This window comes from Arvicanthis niloticus, chromosome 15 (assembly GCF_011762505.2).
Source record: "Arvicanthis niloticus isolate mArvNil1 chromosome 15, mArvNil1.pat.X, whole genome shotgun sequence".
Lineage (NCBI taxonomy): Eukaryota > Metazoa > Chordata > Mammalia > Rodentia > Muridae > Arvicanthis > Arvicanthis niloticus.
The window spans coordinates 67,432,811-67,459,227 of record NC_047672.1 but is presented as its reverse complement, the minus strand read 5'-3'; the positions used below and the strand labels follow the sequence as shown (position 1 = coordinate 67,459,227).

The following is a 26,417-nucleotide window of genomic DNA, read 5'->3' as shown; positions in this document are numbered from 1 at the left end:
GTATTTGGTAATTTCTTTAAAACCTGTTCCCAATTAAAGAGGAATAAATTGAGTTGCAATTATCTTTAAGCAATCTGGAAAGGCATTTCCAATTCCTGTGTTGTTATGCAATTACCTAAGGTGGTTATTAAATAAAACACACTATTTAAATTTTCTTAATTCCTAATAAATAAAATGTACTCTCAATACATAAAATATAAGTTAGCAATATGTATCTTTTTATTTCATTTAGAATAGTATGTAGATTATCTTTACATACAGAAGTCTATCATGTTTCTTAAATGCAGGAGTTGGAGCCATGGTTCAGCAATTAAGAGCATTCATTGTTTTTAAAAGAGGACCCAGGTTCAGTTCCCAGCACCTATATGGCAAATCACAACAATCCATAAATTAAGTTCCAGGAAATCAAACACATTGGTGTGACCTTCTGGAACATCAGGAATGCATGTAGCGTGTGTACATACAGGTAAAAATGAATAAACAAACTAGAACACATAAATAAATACTTTTATAAATTTTTAAAATATAAATATGGAAAAATTTGAGAAGTTGGGAAGCTGTGGATGATTTGCTTAATGTGATTTAGACTCTAAACTTCAGAGTAAGACAAAAATCCTAAGTGGATCATTTATAAAACTGGGTACCCTTGTGGTTGGTGCATTGATGTTTAGAATTGTAATATCTTCGTTGTGGAATTTACTTTCCTGAATGAAGATGCAATATCTTTCCCTACCTTTTCTTATTAGTATTGGTTGGGAGTCTATTTTGTCAGCCTAGCACTGAATGGGGGATTGGACATAGGATCTCATCCCTACCCGAGAAGCTATTTGCAACTGATACTTGCTGGGAAAAGGCAAATCAGTTTTCTCAAGTGGAGGAAATCCTTAGCCAAGGATTATTGTCAACACAAAATACACTTGATGGTTTTGCTGTGTATGCGTGCGTGGGTGCCTCCGTACGTGTGTGTGTGTGTGTGTGTGTGTGTGTGCATGTGGGTGTGTATATTTTTTGTTTTGTTTTTCTCTTATTGGTCTTTTTTGGATACTAGTTTTAGTGGTTTTTGAGGTTGTTTTGGGAGAGAGAGAGAGAGAGAGAGAGAGAGAGAGAGAGAGAGAGAGAGAGATGAAGGACACACCCAAACTAGGGTGGATAAGGAGGTAAGAATCTGGGAGGAGCTGGGATGGGAAAAGGTGATAACAATACATTATATGAAAAAAGTTAAATATAAAACAGTTTTAAAATGATGAAAAAGGTCAGGATATGAGATAAAATGGTCAAGTCAGAACAGATTTGGTATAAAAAGCAATTATATTCTTTTTATTGGTTATTTTATTTATTTACATTTCAAATCCTATCCCCCTCCCCAGTTTTCTCTCCATAAACCCCTGTCCATTCCCCTAGTTCTCAGCTTCTATGAGGGTGCTCTCTTACTCGCTCCCACCTCAGTGCCCTAGCATTTCCCTACACAGGGTCATCGAGCTTCCACAGGACCAAGGGGCTCCCCTCTCGTTGATAAGGCCATCCTCTGCTACGTGTGCAGCTGGTGCCATGGGTCACTTTATGTGTACTCTTTGGTGATTTAGTCCCTGGAAGCTTTGGGGACTTTATTCTCTTTTTACAAATATGACACTCAACAACTAAAACCAGAAAAGTTCTCTAACAAAGAAGGTTCACTATTGTCCCTCCTGAGCTTTAAATAAACACATACATACATATATCATTTAACTATTATTATATATGATATATAATAACATTATACTTAAATAAAATTAGATTATATATAATCTATTAATATAAAAAATAAAATATATCTATTCCAAGAGAGAAGAAACTATCACATATTAACTCCAGAAATAAGAAACAACCTGCCACTGAGATCATGTTTAGTCTGCTTGCCTTGATGGTGATTGTTAACTCTCAACTTGCCAGTGTCTTAGTGCTTTGCTTCTTGACATTGGATACAGTGTGGAAGCTCTTGCTTTTTTACTTCCCTGTCATCATAGACTCTACATGGATCTGGAGCCCAAAGGAAGCCTTTTTCTCTTCAGTTAGTTTTGTCAGAGTATCTTATCACAGCATAAAATAAAAGTGACTAAGACACTTTCTTAAAACATTATATTTACATAAAGTAAACCAGGGCTGACAAGATGAGACCGTGGGTAAAGGTTGTAGAGCGTAACAATCTGACTTCTCTTCCTGGGACAGACACATGGAGGCTGAGAGACCCATCTCCCACAAGTTGTCCTCACAACTTTTCAGGTATTCACACATACATCAAATAAATTTTAACCACATTAAAAAAAATTTTTTTTAAAGAGCAAAGAAAGTATGTGAAACTGAAAACTCAATGTCCATTTTTATTTAAAGCTTTAATAGTAAAAAAAATTAACTACATTGTGTGATTAAAATGCCAAATGTTAATGTACGTACTGAGAACATGCATATCCAAGCGATAAATAAAATGAACTCAAGTTTCATAAACTTAAGTTGATTAGGAAAAGTTCTTCATAGAGACACTAATGATTATATTTATTAATCTTTGCTATCATTACCCATGAATGTCTCTCATGGTTTATGAAGTGAGAGCTCGATCCCTATTTTACTGATTTCTCTTTGCTAACTGAAATTCCTGTAGGCTTTAACACAGAAAAGTCTTAGAGTTACACTTCTCAACAAGAATCCCAGAGCAAGAACTTCCTTTCCTAAGTTTTCCTTAGTCCTGTATTTACTATTATAAGGGGTTTGTGTGTGTACGCGCGCACGCGTGGGGCAGATGCAGGGGGGATATCTTAGCTTATTCTACCTTTTAACATTTTTGGGGGGGGTTGCATAGATTCCAGTAACCTTCCATCAGACCTTCTCCTCACTCCCTGGTCATGCGCACTTTAGCATGTGGCCCCAGGTACTACCTTCGTTCTGAGCAGTCTAGGTGGACTATGTCTGGATAAGCCAGATGTCCCACCAACGTCTGTCTCTGATTTTATATACCAGTTCATGCTTTTGTTTTCTGTTTCTGTTAAATTTCTCTTTTATCCTTTATCTCTTTTCTTATGTTTGAGCACATGTTTGCCTGCGTCACCGTCCTGCGTGCTAGGATAGCAGGTACGCTCCAGGCTTTGTTCTCATGTTTACAGTAGCAGCCTGTAGGTCAGATGGCAGGTATGCCTCCTCCCTCTGAGGTGTTCTCTAGCCAAGGACACCTTGTCATCACCCCATAGTGCTGGTGCTACTATCTCTCTCTGTGCCTTAAGGTGATGAGTTCTTTTACACCGGATACTTTAGAAATATTCGTCACTTCTTTCGGCACCACTGAAGTTAAGTCTGATCTGTTCTTTCTTACTTCATAACTCAATATCGAATGCCTTCCGTCTAATAGCGTTATCTCTGTTTTAGTTGCACTGCGATAAATGATATAATATTTTTGGACAAACTTTTATAAACTATAAATATATAATCCTTTATATTAAATATTGTTTATTTCTATGAATGGGGCTTCCATCTGCTTCATCATTTCTTAATTGATTCCTGGGAAATTTTTAGCCACTGACAAAAAAATGTAACATGCAACTAACTCAAACACCACATAGAAAAAACTAGTCAGCCGAAAGAAGAAAAATATAGAAAAGCAAATATAAATATATCCGTCAACATGTAAAACAAGAAAATAAATAAATATGAATATATTAGCAAGCATAATGAATGTAAAGGCATTTGCTTTGCCATTAAAATACAACTATAGCACTGAATCATGAACCATAAACTTATATAGAAACATGTTTAAAGGACATGGCTTAAAATGTAAAACTAAAAATGAAATAAATACAAATGACAGGGCAGTACTGAACGCAGAAGAATTTTAGTGTATTTACTACTCGCAGCCATTTGTCATCTAAGTAAGTATCTCTACAAATTGTCAGTCATGATCACGAAGCAATAGGGAGGTGCAAACTAAACCATAGTGGTTAGAATCAGGTAGTGACAACACCAAGTGATGAAGAGGAAGAAGAATTAAATATCTTGCACTTCGTGGATGGGTATACAGTGATCAAGTCAATTTGCAAAAATTAAGAGTTTCCAGATACCGAAGAACACATTTCAGAGTATGTGTGTGGAGAGATGAACACCTGACTCATAAGGTTACATAATAAGAAAGACCCCAATCATGAAAGTGGACATTGTTCAATCCTCTGAGAAAGACCAGGCTCTCGTCTACTTATGTGGGCATGGGAGCTCCTGCTTATTTTGCTTTGATACTTGAAAGCCCCCATCTCCAAACTTGACTCTTAGGCTTTTGGGACTAAATGGGACAGTGGGTTCAAGCAACAAATTAAATAAGAAGCACTGTTTCTGCAAGGTTTCCTTAATTTCTGCCCAAGACAGCATAGTTATATTTCTCTCTGAGTTCAAATTTGTCCTGTCCACATACTGTGGGAAGCACAAAGAAATGCATAATATAAATTTTGATCCACAACATATGATATTCATAGAGTAAGGAGCTGAAATAAAACCAGATATACAAACATAACTTTATTATTAAAATAGTTGTTTTTCCATTATAATGAGAAAGACCTGAGAACGGTAAGTATACAAAATTGTAAACCACATACTGTCTTCTAAGAAATGATAGAAGTATCAGAAAAAGAACAAGAAAAATAAATATACTTAAGTTGAATGATGTTATAATTTAAATATTAAGACATTTTAAATCATAATTCAAGATTTCATTAAAATGTAATATAACTACTTCGTAATTTGAAAATAAGTGTAAGAAACATAAGCTGCCATTTTTACACGTGTTCATGCTGCTTGTAGTTTTTAATCAAATCACTGTTATCTAATCTTCTTTAATAATTATAAGCTATGTGGCCAGGGAGATGGTTCACTGGAAGCAAATACTTGCCTCCAAACCTGAAACCTGAGTCCAGCCCCAGAAACCCAGGTAGGAGAAAACCAACTCCCACAAGTTATCATCTGACTTCTACATCAGAAATGATGGTATGTGTTGTTCTCAGGTAAACAATCACATCTACTAGCCTCTGTGGATACCCCCATAAATGTCACACACACACACACACACACACACACACACACACACACACACACACCACACACACACACAACACACACAACACACACACACAACACACACACACCCCAATAAATTAAGTTAATTAATTAATAAAAGTTATCACTGTGAATTATTTCTCAAATATTAGCAATGTTCTTTTTGGTGTTCCTGCTGAGGCTATCTGCAACTTAAAATCACCACCACCAACAGCGTTACTTATAAACATAAAACGCTTTCTAGAGGCTCCCCCCACTCCCACCCCCAAGGCTGCATATTTCCATTCATTCTCCTGGTCCTCTGGGCTTTTCTCCTGTACCATCACACCTGGTCCTGCTCCCTCTTTTTCCTCCCCCTTCTGTCTCCCACCTGGGTCCCAGCCTCACTCTGCCTGCATCCTGTGATTATTTTTCCCCCTTCTAAGTGGGATTGAAGCATCCTCACTTGGAACTTCCTGCTTCTTAAACTTCTTACAGTTTGTGAGGTGACTCATGGGTATTCTGTACTTTTTGGCTAATATCCACTTATCAGGAAATGCATTGCATACATATCCTTTTTGGTCTGGGTTACCTCACTCAGGATGATATTTTCTAGTTCCATTCATTTGCCTGCAGAACTCATGATATTCTCATTTTTAATAGTTGAATAGTATTCCATTATGTAAATGAACTACATTACCTGGGAAATGAGAGACTGTCAGGACCCAATGGGAGTGACCTTAGCCAAAATTTTGAACCTTAGGGAGAGGAGTCTTGCAGAACCCACTTCCAGTAGATAAACAAGGCCTCAAGAGGAAAAACTTGCTTACCAACCCACAGTCAAAATTCTGACCCAGAATTGTTTCTGTCTAAAAGAACTGCAGGGACTAAAATGGAGAAAAGACTGAAGGAATGGGGGTCCAATGACCGGCCCAATTTGGGATCCAACTCATGGGATGGGACAGGGGAACACAAAAGCCTGACACGAGTACTGATGTGTGCTTACAGACGGGAGCCTGGCATGGCTGTTTTCTGAGAGGCCCAACCAGCAGCTGACTGAGACAGATGCAGATGCTTACACCCAACCACTGGATTTAAGTCAGGGACTTCTATGGTTGAATTAGGGAAAAGACTGAAGAAGTTGAAGGGGAGACTGAACCCATAGAAAGACCAGTAGTCTCAACTAACCCAGACCACGCAACCAACCAGGTAGCATACATGAGCTGGTTCGAGGCCCCGGGCACATAATATAGCAGAGCACTGCCTGGTCTGGCCTCAGTGGGAGAAGAAAAGCCTAATCCTTGAGAGATATAAGGCCCCAGGAAAGAGGGATGCCTGGTGGCGTTGGGTGACATCTTGGAGACAATTGTTATGAGGAATGTAATGAGGAACTGTAAGAGAGGGGACTGGAAGGTGAGTAATGATTGAAATGTAAATAAACAAAATAATATTAAAAAGAAAAAATAAAATATAAACCTAAACTTTTATATAGTACAGAAAACCAATAATATTTGTATTATCTTTCTTCTGTCTGTCTTTCTCTTTCTTTGGCCTTCTCCCTCCTTCTTTCTCTCCCTCTCTTTCCTCAAGTTGTTTTTTGTTTGGTTGGTTTGTTGGTTGGTTAGTTTGATAAGGTTCTGCAAGCAAAGAACGATGTAGGCAGTTGTGTAAGATTTGCAAAGAAAGTCAGAGGACATTTTTTTTTTAATTTGTCAGATCCCCCACTTCAATTCAGTCATATTTTCTGGAAGTTAGGATAAAAGACTGGAATACATTCCTTAACTGGCATAGTGGGACTCAAAATTCATTATTTTATTATGTTTTCCTTTCCAGTTTATGAGATTAGTTTTCCGTATGTTATTTGTAGTACTTACAGGAAGGTTTATATGTTGGCTTTCTCCCTTGTAAAACATATGTTCTTGAGTTCTTGGACTCTGAGTGAACATCCTCAGTCTCAGAGGACTCCCAGAGGCTGCTTTCATGTTATCTCTGGGGTTTCCACACACAGCCTCTAGCCTCAGACTGGGCTTTAATTACTAACTTAGGAAGGACTTTCAGTCTGGGTGGGCACAGACATCATTTTCTCCTTGTCTTTGTAAACTCACACTAAGCATTTTTGATATATTTTTTATGTCCTTTCTTTTATTGTTGTGGTTTTTTTCTGTGTTGGAATATATATATATATATATATATATATATATATATATATATATATATATGACAATAGCGACATCAAAAATCAAACTCATAATAACAAATAACAAAAAATAACAAAAATGAAAAACATCTCCCCTATGGGTTTGTTTGTGCATTTTCCTATTTTGGCCACAGAAGAAAGAGAAGACTCAGAAAGAAAAGTTCTCATGTGGATAAACTATCCAACATTGTTGTCCCAATGTTCAGAATCTCATGAGCAATTTTGGCTTCCATGGCAAGTGCAGTCATGTGTCTGACACGCGGCTCTAATGCAAGATGGTATGGATGTTGACAGACAGCAACACGGCACTGCAGCCAACACAAGAGGATCTGCTAATCATAATCTGGAATGTCCTTTGTTATGGTCTGGCAGACATCCAAAGATCAAACTAGACCAAAAATAGTAAGTAGCACTACTGGGAATTCTCCAGCAGCCATCTGTCCCCGGATCTTTCAGGTCCCTTTATCTTCTAATAGATTTTTTTCAGTATTTTCATAAAATGGTCTCATCTATTTTAATGAAGTCATTCGGGGCTTTAAATAATACATTTCTTAGATTTTAGCCCTTAAAATGAAATTTAAATCATATGTGTCCATTACATCTTTTTCTATCTAAAACATGATTTTTCAAATAAATCTTATCCATTTACCTACTAAAGAACATCCCACTTGCTTCTAAATTTGAGCAAATTACAAAATTACAAAGATGCTATAGACATCCAAATACTGGCTTTGGGATGCACGTACATTTTTCAGTTAACTCAACTGAATGTTATGGAGCATAACTTCCAGATGGTGTGGCTGAGTATTTTTACATTCGGTAGAAAACGTTGAACTTGTCTGAAGTAGACATTATGTTTAATACTGCTGGTAAGAAGAATGAGTGTCTTCTGTCCTACAGCCTTGCCAGCATTTGTTGGTATTTTTTATTTTCACCATTTAATTGAATGTCTATTGTATTTAATAAATTTAATTGCATTTCTATTACTCTTTCATTATAGTTTTAACATTTACATCTGTAAGACAATGCTGTTGGGCAGATTTTCCTTTGTGTACTTCCATCTACAAATCTTTAGTAAATTATCTACTTAGGATTTTTGTTGTTATTATTAGTCATGCCTTAATGAAGTTTTGTTTCTTATTGCTGATGTATTTTTGATATGTTTTTAACAATAGTCTTAAAGCAGGCAGATATCTTGCAAATACATTTTTCTCTCACTGCAGCATGTCTTTAAATTTTTAGTCATTGTTTTTCAGAAAGAAAACACAATGACTTTTACAAAAATGTGGTTTGTCAGAACCATCTATGTCCTCTGTCCTGTGTCTATGTAAGATTGGATACTAAACGCACTCCAGAATTCTTCTATTGTCTAGGATTTTTAGTTTGCATTTTACATTTAGATCTAAAATCATACTGAGTGAAGTCTGTCAAGAGTGTAATGTTTTTCCCTGATGTTACTCTAGCACCATTCACCAGAGACACATGTCTTGGCTGAATGCTTATGTGTCTGCGCCTATGTCTTTTCTATCAGTTTATTTCACTGTTCTTTCAGGAATATGAAATTGTCTTAATTACTGTGGACTTAGACTTTTTTGAATCCACACTTCACATTGTAGCTATGTAGACCAAACCAATCCCAAATTCATGGAAATCCTCCATCAGAGCCTCCTAGGTGATAGAAGTAGAGAAATGAGCCACCACACCCTGCTATATTGTCTTAAAGATTTTGTTCGTATCCTTCAGGATTTCATTCTGAGCATTTGGCTTTTCCAAATTGCTTGTCAATACCTATAAAGAGAATATGTGGAATTTTATTGGATTGCATTGAATCTATATAGCAAGTTGTAAATAACTGATATGTTAACAATACTAAGAATTCTGTCTAGGAATATTAAATAGATCTCCATGTTGTTCTTTTTATTTTCTTCATTTAAATTTTAGTTTACTTTATCTAAGCATTAGAAGTTGTATTTTAGATTTATACCTAATGTTTCACTTTCCAGACTTTTTATGTGAATAATATTATATTTATGATTTCAAGTGCCATTTTCTTATTGTGAATTATTAGAAAAATAATAAACTTCAGAATATTTTACTATTATATGGTAAGCTTGCTATAATAACTCCATCATTTGGGGACTCTTGATTTATTTCCTTATATTTTCTAAATATTAAAAGTATATAACACAAAGAACAATAATTTCTATCTTTCAAATAAATAAATCTCATCTCTTCTTGAATTAACTAAAATTTCTGTTATGACATCAAAGGTAAGATAAAAAGGCACATATTCTTGCCATTAAGTAGAATATTAGTTTGAAGATTTTTGCTTTTTAGATGTATCAAGTCAAAGAATTTTTCTATTCCTCCATTGTTTAGAATATTTATCATGAAGTTGTGTTTGATTTTATCAAATACTTCTCTCCACTGATTAGAGCAATTATGCCAATTTTCCTTTTTAACATGGTAGAATGAGAAATATATTAATAAGTTATGGAAATATTCAACCATGCTTACACAAGAGAAACATTTTTGTGATCATGATGGATAGTATCTCTGTATATATTTATATGACTTGCCATATTCTATTGCACATCTTTGCATCCACATTCATGAGAAACATTGCTCTATAATTCTTGTGCAATTTTCATCTGCCTCTAATATGTAATTTTGTTACCATGTTCATAAATGTTCACTTTTTTTTCACAAATAGAACAAATTATTTCTATGAAGTGCTTCTAACACTATTGCCCCAAAGCTAAATTAGCATAGTGATAATATTTTCAGTTACAAACAAGACAGTGGCCTCTACAAGCCCTAGATGCAAGGAAAGCAGTGGTTTCATGGATGGACAGTATCTTTGTCTATTATCTTTGGCCCTTTAGGTTACAAGAAGGGTCAGAAACCTCTTCTTTTTAGAAAAATTCATTTGGCTGAGGATATAATACTCTGAACATATGCTGCAAAATTAGGAAATATTGATTTTTCACTTATAATAAAAATATGAAATATTTGTCCTATCACTAGATAAAATCTAAGAATCAAAATATAATTTGCTGATTAAAAAAATGGAAAATGGTCATGTGGTCAAACTGTTTCCAAATATTTATTTTTGTATCTAAAAGTAGTGCTTTCCTTAGCCTTGGTCAAAGAAACTTTTCTTTGCAGAGAATGCCGTTAATACAAACATATCTGGTTGCCCAGGTACTGAGAACAAGTGACTATACAGGACTCTCAAATAGCCCTCTCAAAGGCTCAGGGAGCATCATGGAAAGGGGCACAGAAGGAATGGACAGCAAAATGATAGGAGGGATTGCTGCCAATTGATGTTCTATCATTAAGATATGACTGCCCACTCAAAACTTACAACAGGTGTCCACAAACAGCTTCCACAAGCCTGAGAGCAAACATTCAGTCCTATATACGAGAGGGGAATCATAGAGCGTTGTCCTGTCCAGACATATAAATAAAAGTAGAGGGTTTCTAGAGGAAAGAGAATCATTTTCTTTAGTGATGTAGCTATTGTGTTACTCAGGTTGCAGTAGATACATTTATAGCCATGTCCACATGAGTGACCCTGCTTAAACACAATGGATTACCAAGCAGAAAAATCAAGAAGAGAAGGAGGAGGAGGAGGAGGAGGAGAAGGAGAGGAAAAAGGAGGAGGAGGAGGAGAAGGAGGAGAAAAAGGAGGAGGAGGAAAAGAAAGAGGAAGGAGAGCAAGAAGAAGATGAGGAAGAGGAAAAAGTAGAGGAGGAGGGAGAGGGAGAAGGAGGAGGAAGAGGAGGATGAGGAAAAGGAGGAGGAGGGAGAGGAAGAAGAAGAAGAAGAAGAAGAAGAAGAAGAAGAAGAAGAAGAAGAAGAAGAAGAAGAAGATGAGGAGGAGGAGGAGGAGGAGGGAGGGGGAGGGGGAGGGGGAGGGGGGGGGGAGGGGGGAGGGAGAGGGAAGGGAGAGGGGGAGGGGGAGGGGGAGAGGGGGGAGAGGGAGAGGGGGGGAGAGGGAGAGGGGGGAGAGGGAGAGGGGGGAGAGGGAGAGGGAGAGGGAGAGGGAGGAGAGGGAGAGGGAAGAGAGGGAGAGGGGGAGAAGAAAAAGAGGAGAAGGAGGAAGAGGAGGATGAGGAAAAGGAGGAGGAGGGAGAGGAAGAAGAAGAAGAAGAAGAAGAAGAAGAAGAAGAAGAAGAAGAAGAAGAAGAAGAAGAAGAGGGGAAGGGGGAGGGGGAGGGGGAGGGGGAGAGGGAGAGGGAGAGGGAGAGGGAGAGGGAGAGGGAGAGGGAGAGGGAGAGGGAGGAGAGGGAGAGGGAAGAGAGGGAGAGGGGGAGAAGAAAAAGAGGAGAAGGAGGAAGAGGAGGATGAGGAAAAGGAGGAGGAGGGAGAGGAAGAAGAAGAAGAAGAAGAAGAAGAAGAAGAAGAAGAAGAAGAAGAAGAAGAAGAAGAAGAAGAAGAAGAAGAAGAGGAGGAGGAGGAGGAGGAGGAGGAGGAGGAGGAGGAGGAGGAGGAGGAGGAGGAGGAGGAGGAGGAGGAGGGAGGGGGAGGGGAGGGGAGGGGGAGGGGGAGAGGGAGAGGGGGGAGAGGGAGAGGGAGAGGGAGAGGGAGAGGGAGGAGAGGGAGAGGGAAGAGAGGGAGAGGGGGAGAAAAAAAAGAGGAGAAGGAGGAAGAGGAGGATGAGGAAGAAGAAAAGGAAGAGAGAGAGAGGAGAAGGAGGAGGAGGAAAAACACCTAAAGATAGAAATAGGCTATTAGAGAGTGAGTATGAAAGACAGTGAGTGAAGGGTGTGATCAAAATGTATGCCGTGGGTTAAATCATCAAATAATAAACTAACAAAAGATCATTTCTTGTTATTATATTTTATGTCAAATTAGGTTTGTGATGAATTCTACCTCCATTTGTTGATGGAATAACTTAAGGAAAAATTTTATGTTCACCTTTGTATATTAATTTTATTTTAAGTAGTCATCAGAATTTATCTTATGTTATTGAAACACAGGATTAAAATGTACATACATATATCTCTCCATATACATGTATATATTTGACTATTATATGTAATCTAAGAAACACATTGTCTTATATATGATAAACTTTATTTATTATAACTTGAACAACAGTCTTTCAATAAAAATAGAAGGTGCAAATTAGGAAGAATACTTATCTGAGGCAGTTGTTTCCATAAATCACAATACTGGTGTAAAAATACCAACATGGACATATTTTAGAACTACACCAATATTTCAGCATCATGTTTGTGGCTTTCTAAGAACATCATTTCCTATTATTGTTGTACTTTTTTTTAGTTAAAACTGTATTACACTTTATTAGAATGATTCTGGATTACTCTGTGTTGTAATTATTCAATAATACTGGAAAATTACCAACTAATTAAAAAAAATCATATTCTCTCACTACAGAATGTTAGGTGATAAAAAGTGGTATCAATGGTTTTCTTTGAGAACAAATTTCTTAAGTTTGTGGTTTTATATAAGCTACATAAATAACAAATGAGTTCAGCCTCAAAGCATGGGAATAGAAAAATAAGAATAAGTGTGTGAGAATATAATCATTTGTAGGGATGCTATTAGAAACCAGGAAAAGTCTGCAGTATGTTAATGCACTAGACCATGTAGTGTCACAAATAAGCATAAAATATGGCTCACTATACTAGTAACAAGGTTTATTTTGTCTGTGTCAATATCAGATATGTTAGTCATTTTTGAAGGCTGCTTTTTATGCATTGAATTAGAGATTCGTGTTATTTATCTCTCTTTTTTTCTACTGTAAAGGTGTTGTTTCAGTGGTTTAGAAGGTCATTTAGCTGATAAAGTGCTTGTCATGTAAACACAAAGAACAAGTTTTCTCTCCAGAAAGCCAGAGCTGTGGGTTTGTATTGGTTATCTCAGCACTATAAGTAGAGACAGCCAGGACCCTAGGGCAGGCTGGCCAGGAACTTTACAACTTTCTGTTTACAAAGACATTTCCAGACTGTCTTAAAGCACAAGATAGACAGTACCTGAGGAATGTCACCCAATGTTGACCTCTGATCTTTACACACATGTGCACATATAAGTTGGTAGACTAACACACACAAAGCATACATACACACACACATCACATACAAAACAAACACATATATACTACAGACATTCAAAACAAATGCACATACAAACACACACAAACACAATGTACATAGGCTTCCAAAATGTGTTCAAAGGCAAACTGGGCAAGTTTTTGATGCTAGGTTTAACAAAGCTCTAGTTTTTAATTTTTTTTTTGGATATTTTAGTTATTTACAATACAGATGTCATCCCCTTTTTCCATTTCCCTCCCTAGAACCCCCTATCCCATTCCCCTACCTCCTTTATGCTTTTATACCATTTTGATTACTTGCATGTATTAAGGTCAGTTCTAGGTTGAGGGTCTAGCAATACAATAGATGCAAATAGTCAAGGAACAAGCAAGACAACAAACATAAATAGTCAAAGAAAAAGCAAGGCATTAAATCCAATCATGTGAACACTCCCATGATCACTGTTTCTAAGGGCTTATCAGAATGACCAAAGTATCTGAGCCTACTTCCCTGTCCTAGCCCAAAGTCATTTTCATGCCTGAAGCCTACTTCCTTGTTCTTGTCTATAATTTAGATTCCTGTCTGAAATTACTTCTTTGTTCGAGCCTGTCAGATTTCTGCCTGAAGCCTACTTCCTTGTCCTTGGCTAATGTCATATTCCTGCCAAGCAGCCCATTTCCTTGTCCTCGGCCCATGTCAGATTCCTGCCAAGCATCACAAAGGTTTTCTGCCTCTCCCCCTTTTTTATTTCATTAACAAGACTGAGCCTGTCTTAGGTCATTCTGACAAGAATGCTTTCCTTACCCATCACGGAATATGCATTATCAAAAACAATGCACTAGTGTCTTAGGTTGGTAGCACTCTGTACAGAATCTTACCCATCCTTGGCTTGCCAGCCTGTTAATTTAATAACTCTGTCTGGCGGTCCATTTTCAGGTTCAAGCAAAGTTCTTTATACCATAAACTTTTCAAAGGTCCACAATATTGCAGAAAAATTGCCAGAAAATGTTAAAAGCTTATTTATGCAGAAAATAAAATATTATTTGAATGTAAAAAATACATGTTAGTCAACAAAAGGATGGACGGGGTATTAGGACTATCTTGTACCTCACTGGTACAAATTGGCATAATTATGCTCTAATTGTATTTTGAGAGAAAAGTTTCCATTTTAACAGGAAGGGTGATGTGTAGGAGGAGCTAAGGTAAGAGGAGTACTGAGAGGAAGAAAAGGAGTAAGAAGAGGAGAAGAAGGAGAAGAGAAGCTAGGTGATGAAAGAGAGAAAGAGGGGGGAGACAGGAAGGCAGATATTCATGTATCTCCACCAGTCAAAGATAGTTGTTATATCTAGGTTGGTCAGTGGGTTATACTTCTGATTGAACAATTCCAAACTTATAAAGCTTATGATTAACATTATTTTTTTAAAAATGTATAAATGCAAAAAGAAAAAGGGGGCATGGGGTAGGGGTTTTCTAAGGGGGGAAATGGGGAAAGGGGATGGCATCTGAAGTGTAAATAAAATATCTAATAAAAAAATAATCCTAAAAAAATTAAAAGAATATAAAAAAGAGAGATTGAAGAAAAAATTAAGGAAGATGACAGAAGATGGAAAAATGCTCATTGATTTCTAAGATTAATACAGTTTAGAAGAGCCATGTTATCAAAAGCAAAAAAAAAAAAATACATGGCTTCTGCATTATAATAAACACTCAGAAAAACATCAAAAAACCACGTTGCTTTTGATTAGTAGTGATGAGGTATGTCTATGTCTCTACTGTGTAAATAGGGGAATAAATATGATTTTGTTAAATTTTCTTTAGCTCTGGTATTTTCACTCTCTGGGATAGCATTTAGGGATCAGTACTTTTTTTTCTACTCAAATTTTCTAGCCACACTTCTAATATACACTATGCTAAGTAAATATTTAAGGAAATCCTTTGATTATGAGATAAAAAGAAAAGATACATGAGAAAGAATTTTGCCTTCAAGGGCTTAATGTAATAAGCTAAAAGTACAATTGCATAATTTATTTCAGAAAGATTTAAATGACAAAGTATAGATATGAAGAATCCTAGGCATAATGAAAAGAATGATTAATATCCAGTTCTCGGCATCTACCAAGAGTGCTTGGTATTTCTTTTGTCTCCTTCAGCTTGCATTTATTCCCCCTCCAAATGTGATCTTACACAACTTATAAATAAAATCTGTAGTAGGTTAGCTCTTTATGCTATATTTTAAAATTCCCTAAACTCTGCCATATTTAGTGCATGAAAGAAATTGATTTACAGTTTTTACCATTTCAGTTTCATATTAACATAAACAATTCAAGGAACATTGTGCTTTCAAAAATATCCAAGATGGGGAATATTTATGCTTTAGCTTAATCTACAAAAGCAAGAACATTTCAAATGTGTCTATCAGTCATGGTTAAGTAAGTGCTTAGTTGTTGTTTTGTGAAAGAAATGATGAAAAGCCAATCCTAATAAAATATGTTAAGCAATCCAAACAACAATGTCAATGAGGTTTTTCTCCATCGGTGGAGTGGTCCTACTTTATTTGTTTATGATGGATGAATACAGTATTCATGATGAGCCTCTGAGTGCTTTACAGAGTCACATTTAAATTTCTGTTATATCACTGGACTAAATAGAATCATCAGCATTTTGTGAAGAGACAATTTAAAATGTCTCAATAACTTGTCCTATATTCATAATAGTAAGCGGAGATGCTGGGATGCTAACCCAAGTTAACCCTTTGAACTCTACACTTCTTGTTGGGACAACAAGTATATGTGAACTTAAGTGATGAATTGATGCTGAACATAGTTCCACATCACATAGATGCACATAGTTCCACATCATTCAGATTGAGTTTCTGTGGCTAACAGATCCATGTTGGATATCTGAGTATATGTTTCACTGAGAGAAAACTACAACACAGATGCAAACCACACTTCACAGGGTCATTTCTGCTAATAGAAAAATCACTAAAACTTGCTTTCTAAATAGGTAGTTTCCTCTAAAACCAGACCAATCTTGTGAGGACCCTGCATGCTTTCAGAGTAATGGCTTTCTACAGGAATGAATTTTGAAACTGTGACTACTCTGAAAGGCACTTTAAGGAAGGACTGGCATTCATTTTTTAGCCATTATTCAATTATTATTTGCGATGTAAAGAGAATAGCAAATCTTTACATGTTCCAGGAATGGAGCATTCATCTGGCATAGGAGAGCTGCTGTGCTTTGGTCTAGAAACAAAGGGCACATGTTTGGTAACGATTCCTTCAAAAGGACTCACAAAAGAGACAGTGATGATTTAGAAACTGTCCTCTGAGAAATTGATCATTCTCTTTGCAGGAGACAAAACAGTCTTCAGTTTTGTATGCAAATTCTTGTCAGCAAGTACATTATGGTGTAATACACACTATATGATCATGCTATGAAATGATTTTTGCTTGGGATTTTTTTTCTTACTTTGTTTTGTTTTTATTTGAGTAAAAGCATCTGACTTTGCTTTGCCTCAGACCCTGGCAGCCAGACTATTGGTATAATGATTGATTTGCTTACCTTGAGTGTTATGGACACAGAAGTTTGGTCCCTGGCCTGACAGGAGCATAACCCTATTTAACTATTTCATTGTTCACAGGACAGAATCCTTCTGTGCTTATTGTTCTCCAAATTGAGACATTGAGTTATTCTACCCATTTATGTAATAATTTATCATTTAACCTTGACCTGCTTATCTATCCACATGTCTGCTAAGGATATAGACTTAATATTATATCTTTCAAATCTTTTCTTCAAGATTTTGTGTGCTACCATTTCAAAATACAAAAGGTTGCTTGGCTTAAATAATAGCAATTTACTTTCTCACAGTATTAGAGATTGACTAGTCTGAGACTAGCTCATGATCTGTTGGGGCTTTTGTTCTAATGTGTTATTTTCTAAAGCCAGTTTCTCTCAGAATATCTAAAAGGGGGAAAGAATACTCTCTAGATGGCCTTGTTTGCTTGTTCATTATTCTCTGAGTATACTAATCTCATCAGACTGAGACCACACCTGCCTCTCATTCTTTATCAAATTACCCTGCTGAGAACCGTTCAGCTCACCACAGCACATGTAAAAATGTTCACCTCAAAGCATTATGCAAAGGCTCTACACAATGTCTGCAGCTTTAAATCATCATTTGTTTGGAAATTATTGCTTTTCTCTGGGATCCAGAGCTGAAAATCTTACAGGTCTCCAGCAGAAAAAAAAATGAATGCATTCATTTGATAAAGGAAATTTAACTTTATATATAAAAGATAATTTTTATCACAGTTTCACCAATAAAAGTGATGCATTTGATATATTGATGTAAAGCTCAACAAGCCAGGTCAGGTATATTCTCACACTGAACCTTTTACAGTCTTTTTAGAATAATATTTTAATAAATTAAATGCAATTTATGATACCAGGCTTTCTCTTCATGCAAGGTCTTTTTATGTGACTCAGAAATCACAGTATATTCTGCATGTACTAACAACTTTATCATTGTCCATTACAATTCAAAAGTAGTTTTGAACCATACATCTCAATCCGAATTTAGGTCAATGATGAAAGACTGTACTAACCACTCCCAACTCTCTTTTATTTTGATTTGTTCAGAATCATAGTATTATGTCTGTAAAATAATAAGAACATATCAAGCATCGATGCATTCTTACCAGAACATGGATGGTCACCTGAGCAGTAGCACTTCTCTGCCTGAGAGGGTCAGGAAGAGCATCATTTCCCACGTCTGTGACACTCACAGCTATCTTATACTGAGAAGCCACTTCCCTGTCCAGTGAATTCAACAGCTTTATCATCCCTAGCACAAATACAATGGGAAACTCATCTTAGTACTACCTAATAGTTTTAATCAGTGCTAGATTACAACCTATATAGATGAAGTGACAGTACCAAGGTAGAAATTGAATGTTATAATAACTTTTGTCCCAAATTTACATCATTACTTCCATAGTTAAATCATGACAGATGTTAATTCATGCATTAGTCACCTACTGCACATTCTGAGGCATTTGGAAAAACACATGTGTGCAAAGACTTTCTGAGTTGCAATATATCAAAGTTTAAGAGTTTCCTTCAAGGTTGCTAAGTATTATGGATAAAGTTAACAAACCAAGGTGAACACTACGTAGCTCAAAGGGGAAAGCTCTGATAAAACATGTTCTTTCCCAGGAATACTAAATAAAATGTATTCAAAATGAGGTACATATTTTTAATTTTATTTTGAGAATTTCAGACATGAATATACTATTTTAGCATAATTTAAACCCTTCACTGTTCCTCCTCTAACTCCTATCGTACATAGCCCTACTGAATTAATGACTTCATCTTTTTTTATGATTTATGTTGCATATATACAAATATGTATAATCTGCCGAATCCAATGCTTAAAGTTGACCACTTAGGATTGGGGAAACTATCAAAAAGCTTAGCTTGTCCTTGGAGAAAACTGATTCTCCATCTTATTATTAACTGATATTAGCAATCCTATATTACCTGTATCTGATTCGATGTAAAACTTGGGAGGTAGTCCAAAGTTGTCTCCAACAATGGTATAGTGTATATTGTTAAATGGCCAGTCTTCATCTATAAATGTAATTTTTCCAACTAGTGTGCCAATTGGACTGTTTTCAAGGATACTGAAGGTGAATGTCATCATGGATCCAGTAGGATTCTGTTCATTTATACGGCTCACTCTTACTATAATTCTAATGATGGCTGTGGAGAAAAAAATTCATAAAAGTGAGATAGAACAATAATATATCTTCTTCAACAATTCTTAGGTTTTCGTTGATAATGATAATTCACATATTCAATTTTATGTGAATAGATTTCACAGATATGCTTACATTGATATTTTATTAGTAGATTAATAACTTTTAGTTATAGAGTGCTTAAGATAGTTTATCAAAAATCATTATTAACTGATTTGAATATTCTTCAATGTAGAATACACTGATTACTTGTTCTATATTTAAAACAACCAAATATTACAGAAAAATTGTATTCAAAAGGACTTCAAATGACTGCAAAGTGCTATATTAAGCATTTGAGAAGTCATATATCAACCTAATCCTAGTTTTATTTTGTCTTTCAGTATTTAAATAGTATTGTTCATGGAATAAATACATTAATTTGATAATAATTATTTATATGCATTATTATAACTTATGATTGAAATATTTTTAATTGTAAAAATCTAAGAACTAATACTTAAGATACTATGTATTTTACTTAATTTAAACTACTTTAATATATTGAATTAATAACTTCTTACTTGAAAGTACAGGAATACCTTCATCAGACACTCTTACAAACAACGTGTGTTTAAAGTCCATTCCTGCAAAAATTGTACTATCATAATCAAGATGCATAGGTCCAATCTGTAAATGAAAAATAATATACTATTAGTTTTGTTTTGATTGCACTGTCTAGTTTGCCAATTATGAATCCAAAAGGAAGATAGTAAACCAATAAATAGAAGTGTTATTTTACAATACTATTGTATATTTAAACATCCATGAGCTGCACACTCAAACAATATATGTAATTTTAGCTTAAAATTAAAACTTAATATTAAAAACATGTGTAATTAATTATAACATGCTTTATTCATGAAAACATTTTAAGTGCTATTATTTCAAAAAGTAACAAACAGGGACAATATTGGATATGCATACACTTTTTGTTAATAATAATCTGGTAGAGACACTTAGTTACTTGACAGATGCAGTATAACTGAGAAAAGTAGTAGGCTGTTCTGATGTTCTTCATAATCTAATGCTAAATACTGGTTCTTCAAGATATGTTTGGCCACTGCTCCAACCAGCAGATCTTCACATACGCATGATGATGGCATGTGAACCTTTTCCCAAATTTAACTGGTCAATAAAAGACTAAAGCCAGTGACTGGGCAGTGAAGGGGAAAAAGTGGAACTGGAGGTTCAAGTGCAGGTAGAGAGAGAATGTAGAGTAAGGGAAAGGAGGAAGAAACCACCATGGACCAGAACTTCTTGGCCAGGAAATAATAGCAAGTAACAAGGAACTGTATAGCTGGGGAATAAGTTATTATAGCTCTCGATCTGCCCAATCCGAGCTTATGGTTTGTAGATAAAATATGTGCATTGTGTTTCTTTTATACAGCTTTGTCAGGATTATAAATTCATAACACAGAGAAAAGTTGTATTTCAGGTGTTCAAGGAAGTATCTAGCTACTGGTTTCCACACGAGAGCTTAAACAGTTCCTATCTATCTGAAGAGCAGCATGTGTTAGCCCTCCATGTGCCTTAGCATCATGAGGGGAAACAGCTGCTTTTCTGCAGCATACCATGGTGCTGCAGTATGACAATTCATAAGATATAGAAAATGAATTTTCAACTTGTGAAGTGTTAAATTTCAGAATAGTTTAGTTGGAACATATTGATGTTAAGTGGAGGGGCATCTGAAATTACTATGTTATGTGTTATGTATTTACATTTTTTGCAATGATATTATAAGAAACTTATTTTCTTTTGCCTCCCAGATGCATTAAATTTGAATTGGAAATAATAAAAGTAATCTCTAAAAAAACAAGTCTAAACTCCAAGCTTCAAAATAAGGTCAATATAAAACTTGAAGTCAACTCTGCTAAGGGATCTAAACATCTCATATGTTTGTTCTTTTGCTTTACTCTCCTGAGATGGTCGTGCAGGACAGACATGATGTTGTCAGAATGTTTAGTAACACTAAATATATAGGCAAAGTGATCTAAGATTCTTCTGTCCACATCTCTTGCCTAATCATACAATTCTAACAGAGCTCACAGCCTAGACTTCATCTGACACCTTCCAAGAGAATAAGAAAAGCACATGGTTGCTGCCGGCTTCTCCAGCTTATTTGAGATCTTTTCTGTGCCCCAGCCATGTGCACATTCTCTATTTTTTTCAACAGTCAATATTTATTATTCAGGGAAGATGTATTTAGCCATCAAGTGATTAATTGGCACAGAATTAGGTTGCTTTTTAAAGATTCCATAGTGTTCCAAAATTCACAGAAAAGATGTGTGTATTAACCAACTGGCAGAAAAATGGTTTCTTTAGGAATTGATGAAGACTTTAGGAGGTGTCTAGGCTTTGTGCCATTGCTAAAATTCTATATTCGAAGGAGATGAGGAAAGATGAAATAAAAACATCAATGGTACTCACCAATGCAGTTAATTCACTATGGTAGTGTTCCACTACAATTCCTGCCTGTGCTAACACTATCTGTGTTCAATCATATGAAAAATAGAAATAAATCAAATACTGACAGGAATTATACAAACTGCCAGAAAATAAGCACGGCTGGTACAAACATTATAGAAGTTCTATGCTTGACATCAATAGCATTGAAGAATATTTTAGAAATATTGATATTCTAAATGACTAAAAGAAAAAAAGAGATGTTTTCTTCTAAACTAGAAAAACCAATTCTTTACATGTTGAAAAATCTAAAATTGATACACCATTTGTTAAGATATTTATTTAAAATATAAAGACTTCTGTATAGAAAGTACACCATCATCCAAAGACTATAGCAGCCTATAGAATGGCAGTAAATCTTTACAAATTGTACATCTCATTAAACTACATATAATATTAAAATATGTATAATATCTATATTCTAATCAGATATGCAAACTGTATATTATATTGTATCTGACTAGAATATATAAAAATTAAAACTAAACATCAAGAAAATAATTTAATTAAAATGAGTTATAAAACTAAATAAAGATTTCTCAAAAGATAAAGTACAAATGACTGAAACACATTTTTTAAATGTTCAGAGTTATTTTCCACAATAAAAATTGTAAATTAAAACTGCTTTGAGATTTCATCTTTCCTCAGACAGAATGGCCAAAATCAATAAAACAAATGACAGAACACATTGAGAAAGATGCAATCAAAGGGAAACACTTAGCCATTGTTGGTGGCAATGCAAAATTGTACAGGTGCAATGAAAATCAATATGGAGGTTCCTCAAAAAACTGTAAATTGATCAACCTCAAGATCCTGTTGTATGAAGCCTCTCAGGAGATATCTATGTAGGTCTTTCAGCTCATTTATTTCTGGGTCTGGGTTGCCTCACTCAGGATATTTTCTAGTTCCAACCATTTGCCTGAAATTTTCATGATGGTTTTGTTTTTAATGGCTGAATAATACTCTATTGTGTAGATGAACCACATTTTTTTTTTATCCATTCTTCAATTGAGGGACACCAAGACTGTTTCCAGTTTCTGGCTATTACAAATAAGGCTGCTAAGATCATACTTGTGCTTGTGTCCTCTTAGTAAAGTGGGGTGTCTTTTAGATATATGCCCAGGAGTGGTATGGGTGGGTCTTGAGATAGAACTATTCCAAATTTTCTTGCAAACCACTGAATTGATTTCTAGAATGGCTGTACAAGTTTACACAGCCACCAGCAATGGATGAGTGTTCTTATTGACCTATATCCTCACCACCATGTGCTGTCATGTGACCTTAGCAATTCTGAAAGGTGAAAGATGGAATCTCAGAGTCATTTTGATTTGCATTTCTCTTGTGATTAAGGATATTTATCATGCCTTTAAGTATTTCTTGACCATTAGAGATTCCTCTGTTGAGAATTCTCTTTTTAGTTCTGTATCCATTTTAAAAATTGAGTTATTTGGTTTGTCAGTGTCTTATTTCTTGAATTCTTTATATAGTTTGGATACTAATCCTCTGTTGGCCGTACAGTTGGTGAAGATCTGTTGCCATTCTGTAAGCTGCTGTTTTATCCTATTGATAGTGTCCTTAGCTTTGCAAAAGCTTAACTGCCTGCTGAGAGACTTCATCCAGCAGCTGATGGAAACAGATGCAGAAACCAACAGGCAAACATCAGGCAGAATTTAGGCTGTCTTGTAGATGAATGAGGTATAAAACTGAGTAAGCTAGAGGGGTGAAGGACAACATAAGCACAGCAGAGTCAAGTAACCTGGGCACGTGGGGACTCACAAAGACCTAGCCACCAACCAAAGATCATGCAGGGACCTAGGCTCCCCACACATTTGTAGCAGATGTGTAGCTTGTTCTTCATGTGCGTCCTCTAACAATCAGAGTGGAGGCTGTTTGTGACTCTGTTGTCTACCACTGTATCCCCTTCCTTTAGCTGGACTGCCTGGTTGAACCTAGTGGTAAAGGATATGCTTAGTCTTGCCGAGACTTCCTGTCACAAGGTGGAGTGGTACCTAAGGGGGTGATTCCCTTTCTCCTCAGAGAAAGGGACTGGGTAATGCTGGAGGAATTTGAAAGGATGGGACTGGGAGGAGAGGAACAAGGGGGGGGGGGGAGATGACTGCTATTGGGATGTAAAGTAAATAAATAACTAAATTAGTGGGAAACAAAAGATCATACTACACAATTCCTGGACATATATTAGAGGACAGCACTTATTCCTACAGAGACACTTGCTCATCCACCTATGCTAATTCCTGTTGTCTTTATAATGGTCAGAAGCTGGAAACAGATTAAATGTCCAAAGACTTATGGATAGATAAGAAAAGCTTGGTGTATTTATACTATGGAATATTAGTCATCTACTAAAAAAAATTATGACATTTGAAGGCTAAAAACAATCATAAGGCTAAAAACAATCACTGCAAATGAGGCAACTCAGAAGACCCCCAGAGACAAAGATTAGTTTCCCTTACATGTGGATGTAGCTTTTAAGCATTATACCTGTATGTTTTAACCCAAATAACCAAGGAGTTTACATAGTAAGTGTAACTACATAGGACAAAATCCTAGCATGGAAAAGAGTAAGAAAATACATAGTTCTGTGCTAACCAACAAGCTATTGGATTGATATGTGGTGTGAGCAGAAAAATCATCTTTCTTCAATGGAGTGTTTCTGGTTATATGAACCGCACTCTAGGACAGACTCTGGGTGAGGAGTGGCTGGCCAACACACACAAAAAAAGACTTCATGGGTTTGTTTGGTTTCGTTTTGTTTTTGGGTCATTGGCTTTTTGTTTAATATGACTTTCTAATGTTGTTGTTTTTGCCTGTTTTGTTTGAATCTTTGGTAAGAAAGAGAAATACCATTAATTTGGATGAATAACATGGAGAGGATTTAGAGATAGAAGGGAACTAACTTGATCTGAAAATAGTGTATGAAAATTTTTTTTCTTCTTTTTCTTTTTCTCTCATTCAATACATCCTGACACAGCCTTCTCACCCCCTCTCCTCCAAGCATCCCCCCATCTAACTTTTTCACCAGACGCATCCCTCCTCCATTTCCCTTCAGAACATAGCAGTGATATCAACTGAACGCTCAATAACAAGATGCAAGAAGACTAGGCACAACCTTCATATCAAGGCTCAAAGAGGCAACACAGTAGTAGGAAAAGGGTCCCAAAATAGCAGGCAAAAGTGTCAGAGACACCTCCACTACCACTGTTAGAAGTCCAACAAAACTCCATGCTAAAGGCCCACAGTATGTATGCAGAGGGCCTAGTTAGACCTACATGGGCTCCTTGACTGTTCTTCATTCTCTGTGAGTCTCTATGAACCCTGCCTAGTTGATTCTGTGGACCATTTTCTCCTGGTGTCCTAGACCCCTCTGGCTCTTATTAAAACATTATTTATTATTTTAACACAAATTTTTAGTGCTATATCTCAGTTTGAGTTTATTAGCTGAATAACTAATAAAACTATTTCTCATCTTTCTGCAACATATATACAAATTTTTTACTTATCAGGGAGCTAATGAATTTTAGTGTTAAATTTAAAACTTTTGTTCATAAATTATGTTCTTATTTTGGTTAAATAGTGAAAGGTTGTTGAAAACCCTTGTGTATTTTCTTTTTATGTCTCTATAATAAATATTTAATTAATCAAGTGTTAAAATTGTGTCATTTTCATTAAATGGCTTGTCTTTCCTGCCTTGAAGAAAGATAAGAACTGAGACATGTTAATAACTTTCAAACCTAATTACCCTTTGTAAAAATATTATGTTCTTATTCCAATCATATAGCAAATTGAATGAGAAGAGAATTGTGTAATTTATTAATATGTTTCACATATTGTATTTTTTAGATGGTTTTGATCCTATAAACTTTAAGTGGCTGTTTACAGGGAGTTAATAAAAACAGGTTCAAAACAATGATTTTGTTGTTTTCTCATATATTTCATATATCCTGTTCTAATTGTTGAATATGAATGATTTAAAGAATTGTAAATACTTGTACCATTTTTATATATCCTACTTCAAGAATTTTTCCATCATTATTGAGTTATAAATGCACATAGATTGTAAAAATCTAATTTGATATTAGATTTTTGGCTCCATCAACATTTCCAGTTATGAACATGTCATACTCAGACTTTGAGAAGCAGTGTGTTGCTACAAAATGTTGACACAAAATGTTGAGAGAACTCAAACAGACAGGTGTGACACAGATACAAGTCAGAAAAATGTCAGCGACAGAGTCATATGAAAAATGTATGTAAAAACTATTAAGCTATGCAAAAGTACCTAGGCAATGGAGACATAAAAATTAAGGGGTTTTCTAGCTTGATAAACAGTACAAAACTAGACATCTGTTTTTAAGATCATGAATATTGTTCTTTGCATTTCATTCACAGAGCATAAGGAAACAAAAATATGGGAGTATATGAAATGTATATTGATAGAAGTTCAATACTATGGAATCAATATTAAAACAAGATACAAATGTACATGTTACTTCCACCCACTCATGCAGCATACATTGGGCAGTGCATGAGCAGTTGTTCAAGTGAGCTGCATTTAATTACCATGCTGAACACACTGCTAATTTTACTTTTCCTAATCTATTTTATAAATGATGAGTATAACTACAGATTTCAAAATGTATTGGAAATAAAATATATATCTGTATCTATCTGTTTGTTCTTAGGTTTGTCTTTCTGTCAGTCTAGCTACCTATCTATTTTTCACACACACACACACACACACACACACACACACACACTAAATTGATCAAAAAAATTGAGCTGCTGAATACTACAGGATAAAGTAGTAAAATATGCATGTTTGTTCTATTT

General features: G+C 35.6%; 1 protein-coding gene across 1 annotated transcript in view; it reads right to left on the bottom strand.

Moving 5' to 3' along the window:
- LOC117720479 (cadherin-related family member 4-like) overlaps nt 1-26,417 on the bottom strand; it is a 118,581-nt gene that overhangs the window by 26,719 nt on the left and 65,445 nt on the right. The window contains exons 15-17 of the mRNA XM_076913180.1: nt 19,628-19,733; nt 18,847-19,068; nt 18,006-18,151 (exon numbers count right to left, since the gene is read on the bottom strand). Coding sequence (XP_076769295.1) covers nt 18,006-18,151; nt 18,847-19,068; nt 19,628-19,733 — 474 coding nt within the window. The remainder of the gene's footprint in view (nt 1-18,005; nt 18,152-18,846; nt 19,069-19,627; nt 19,734-26,417) is intronic.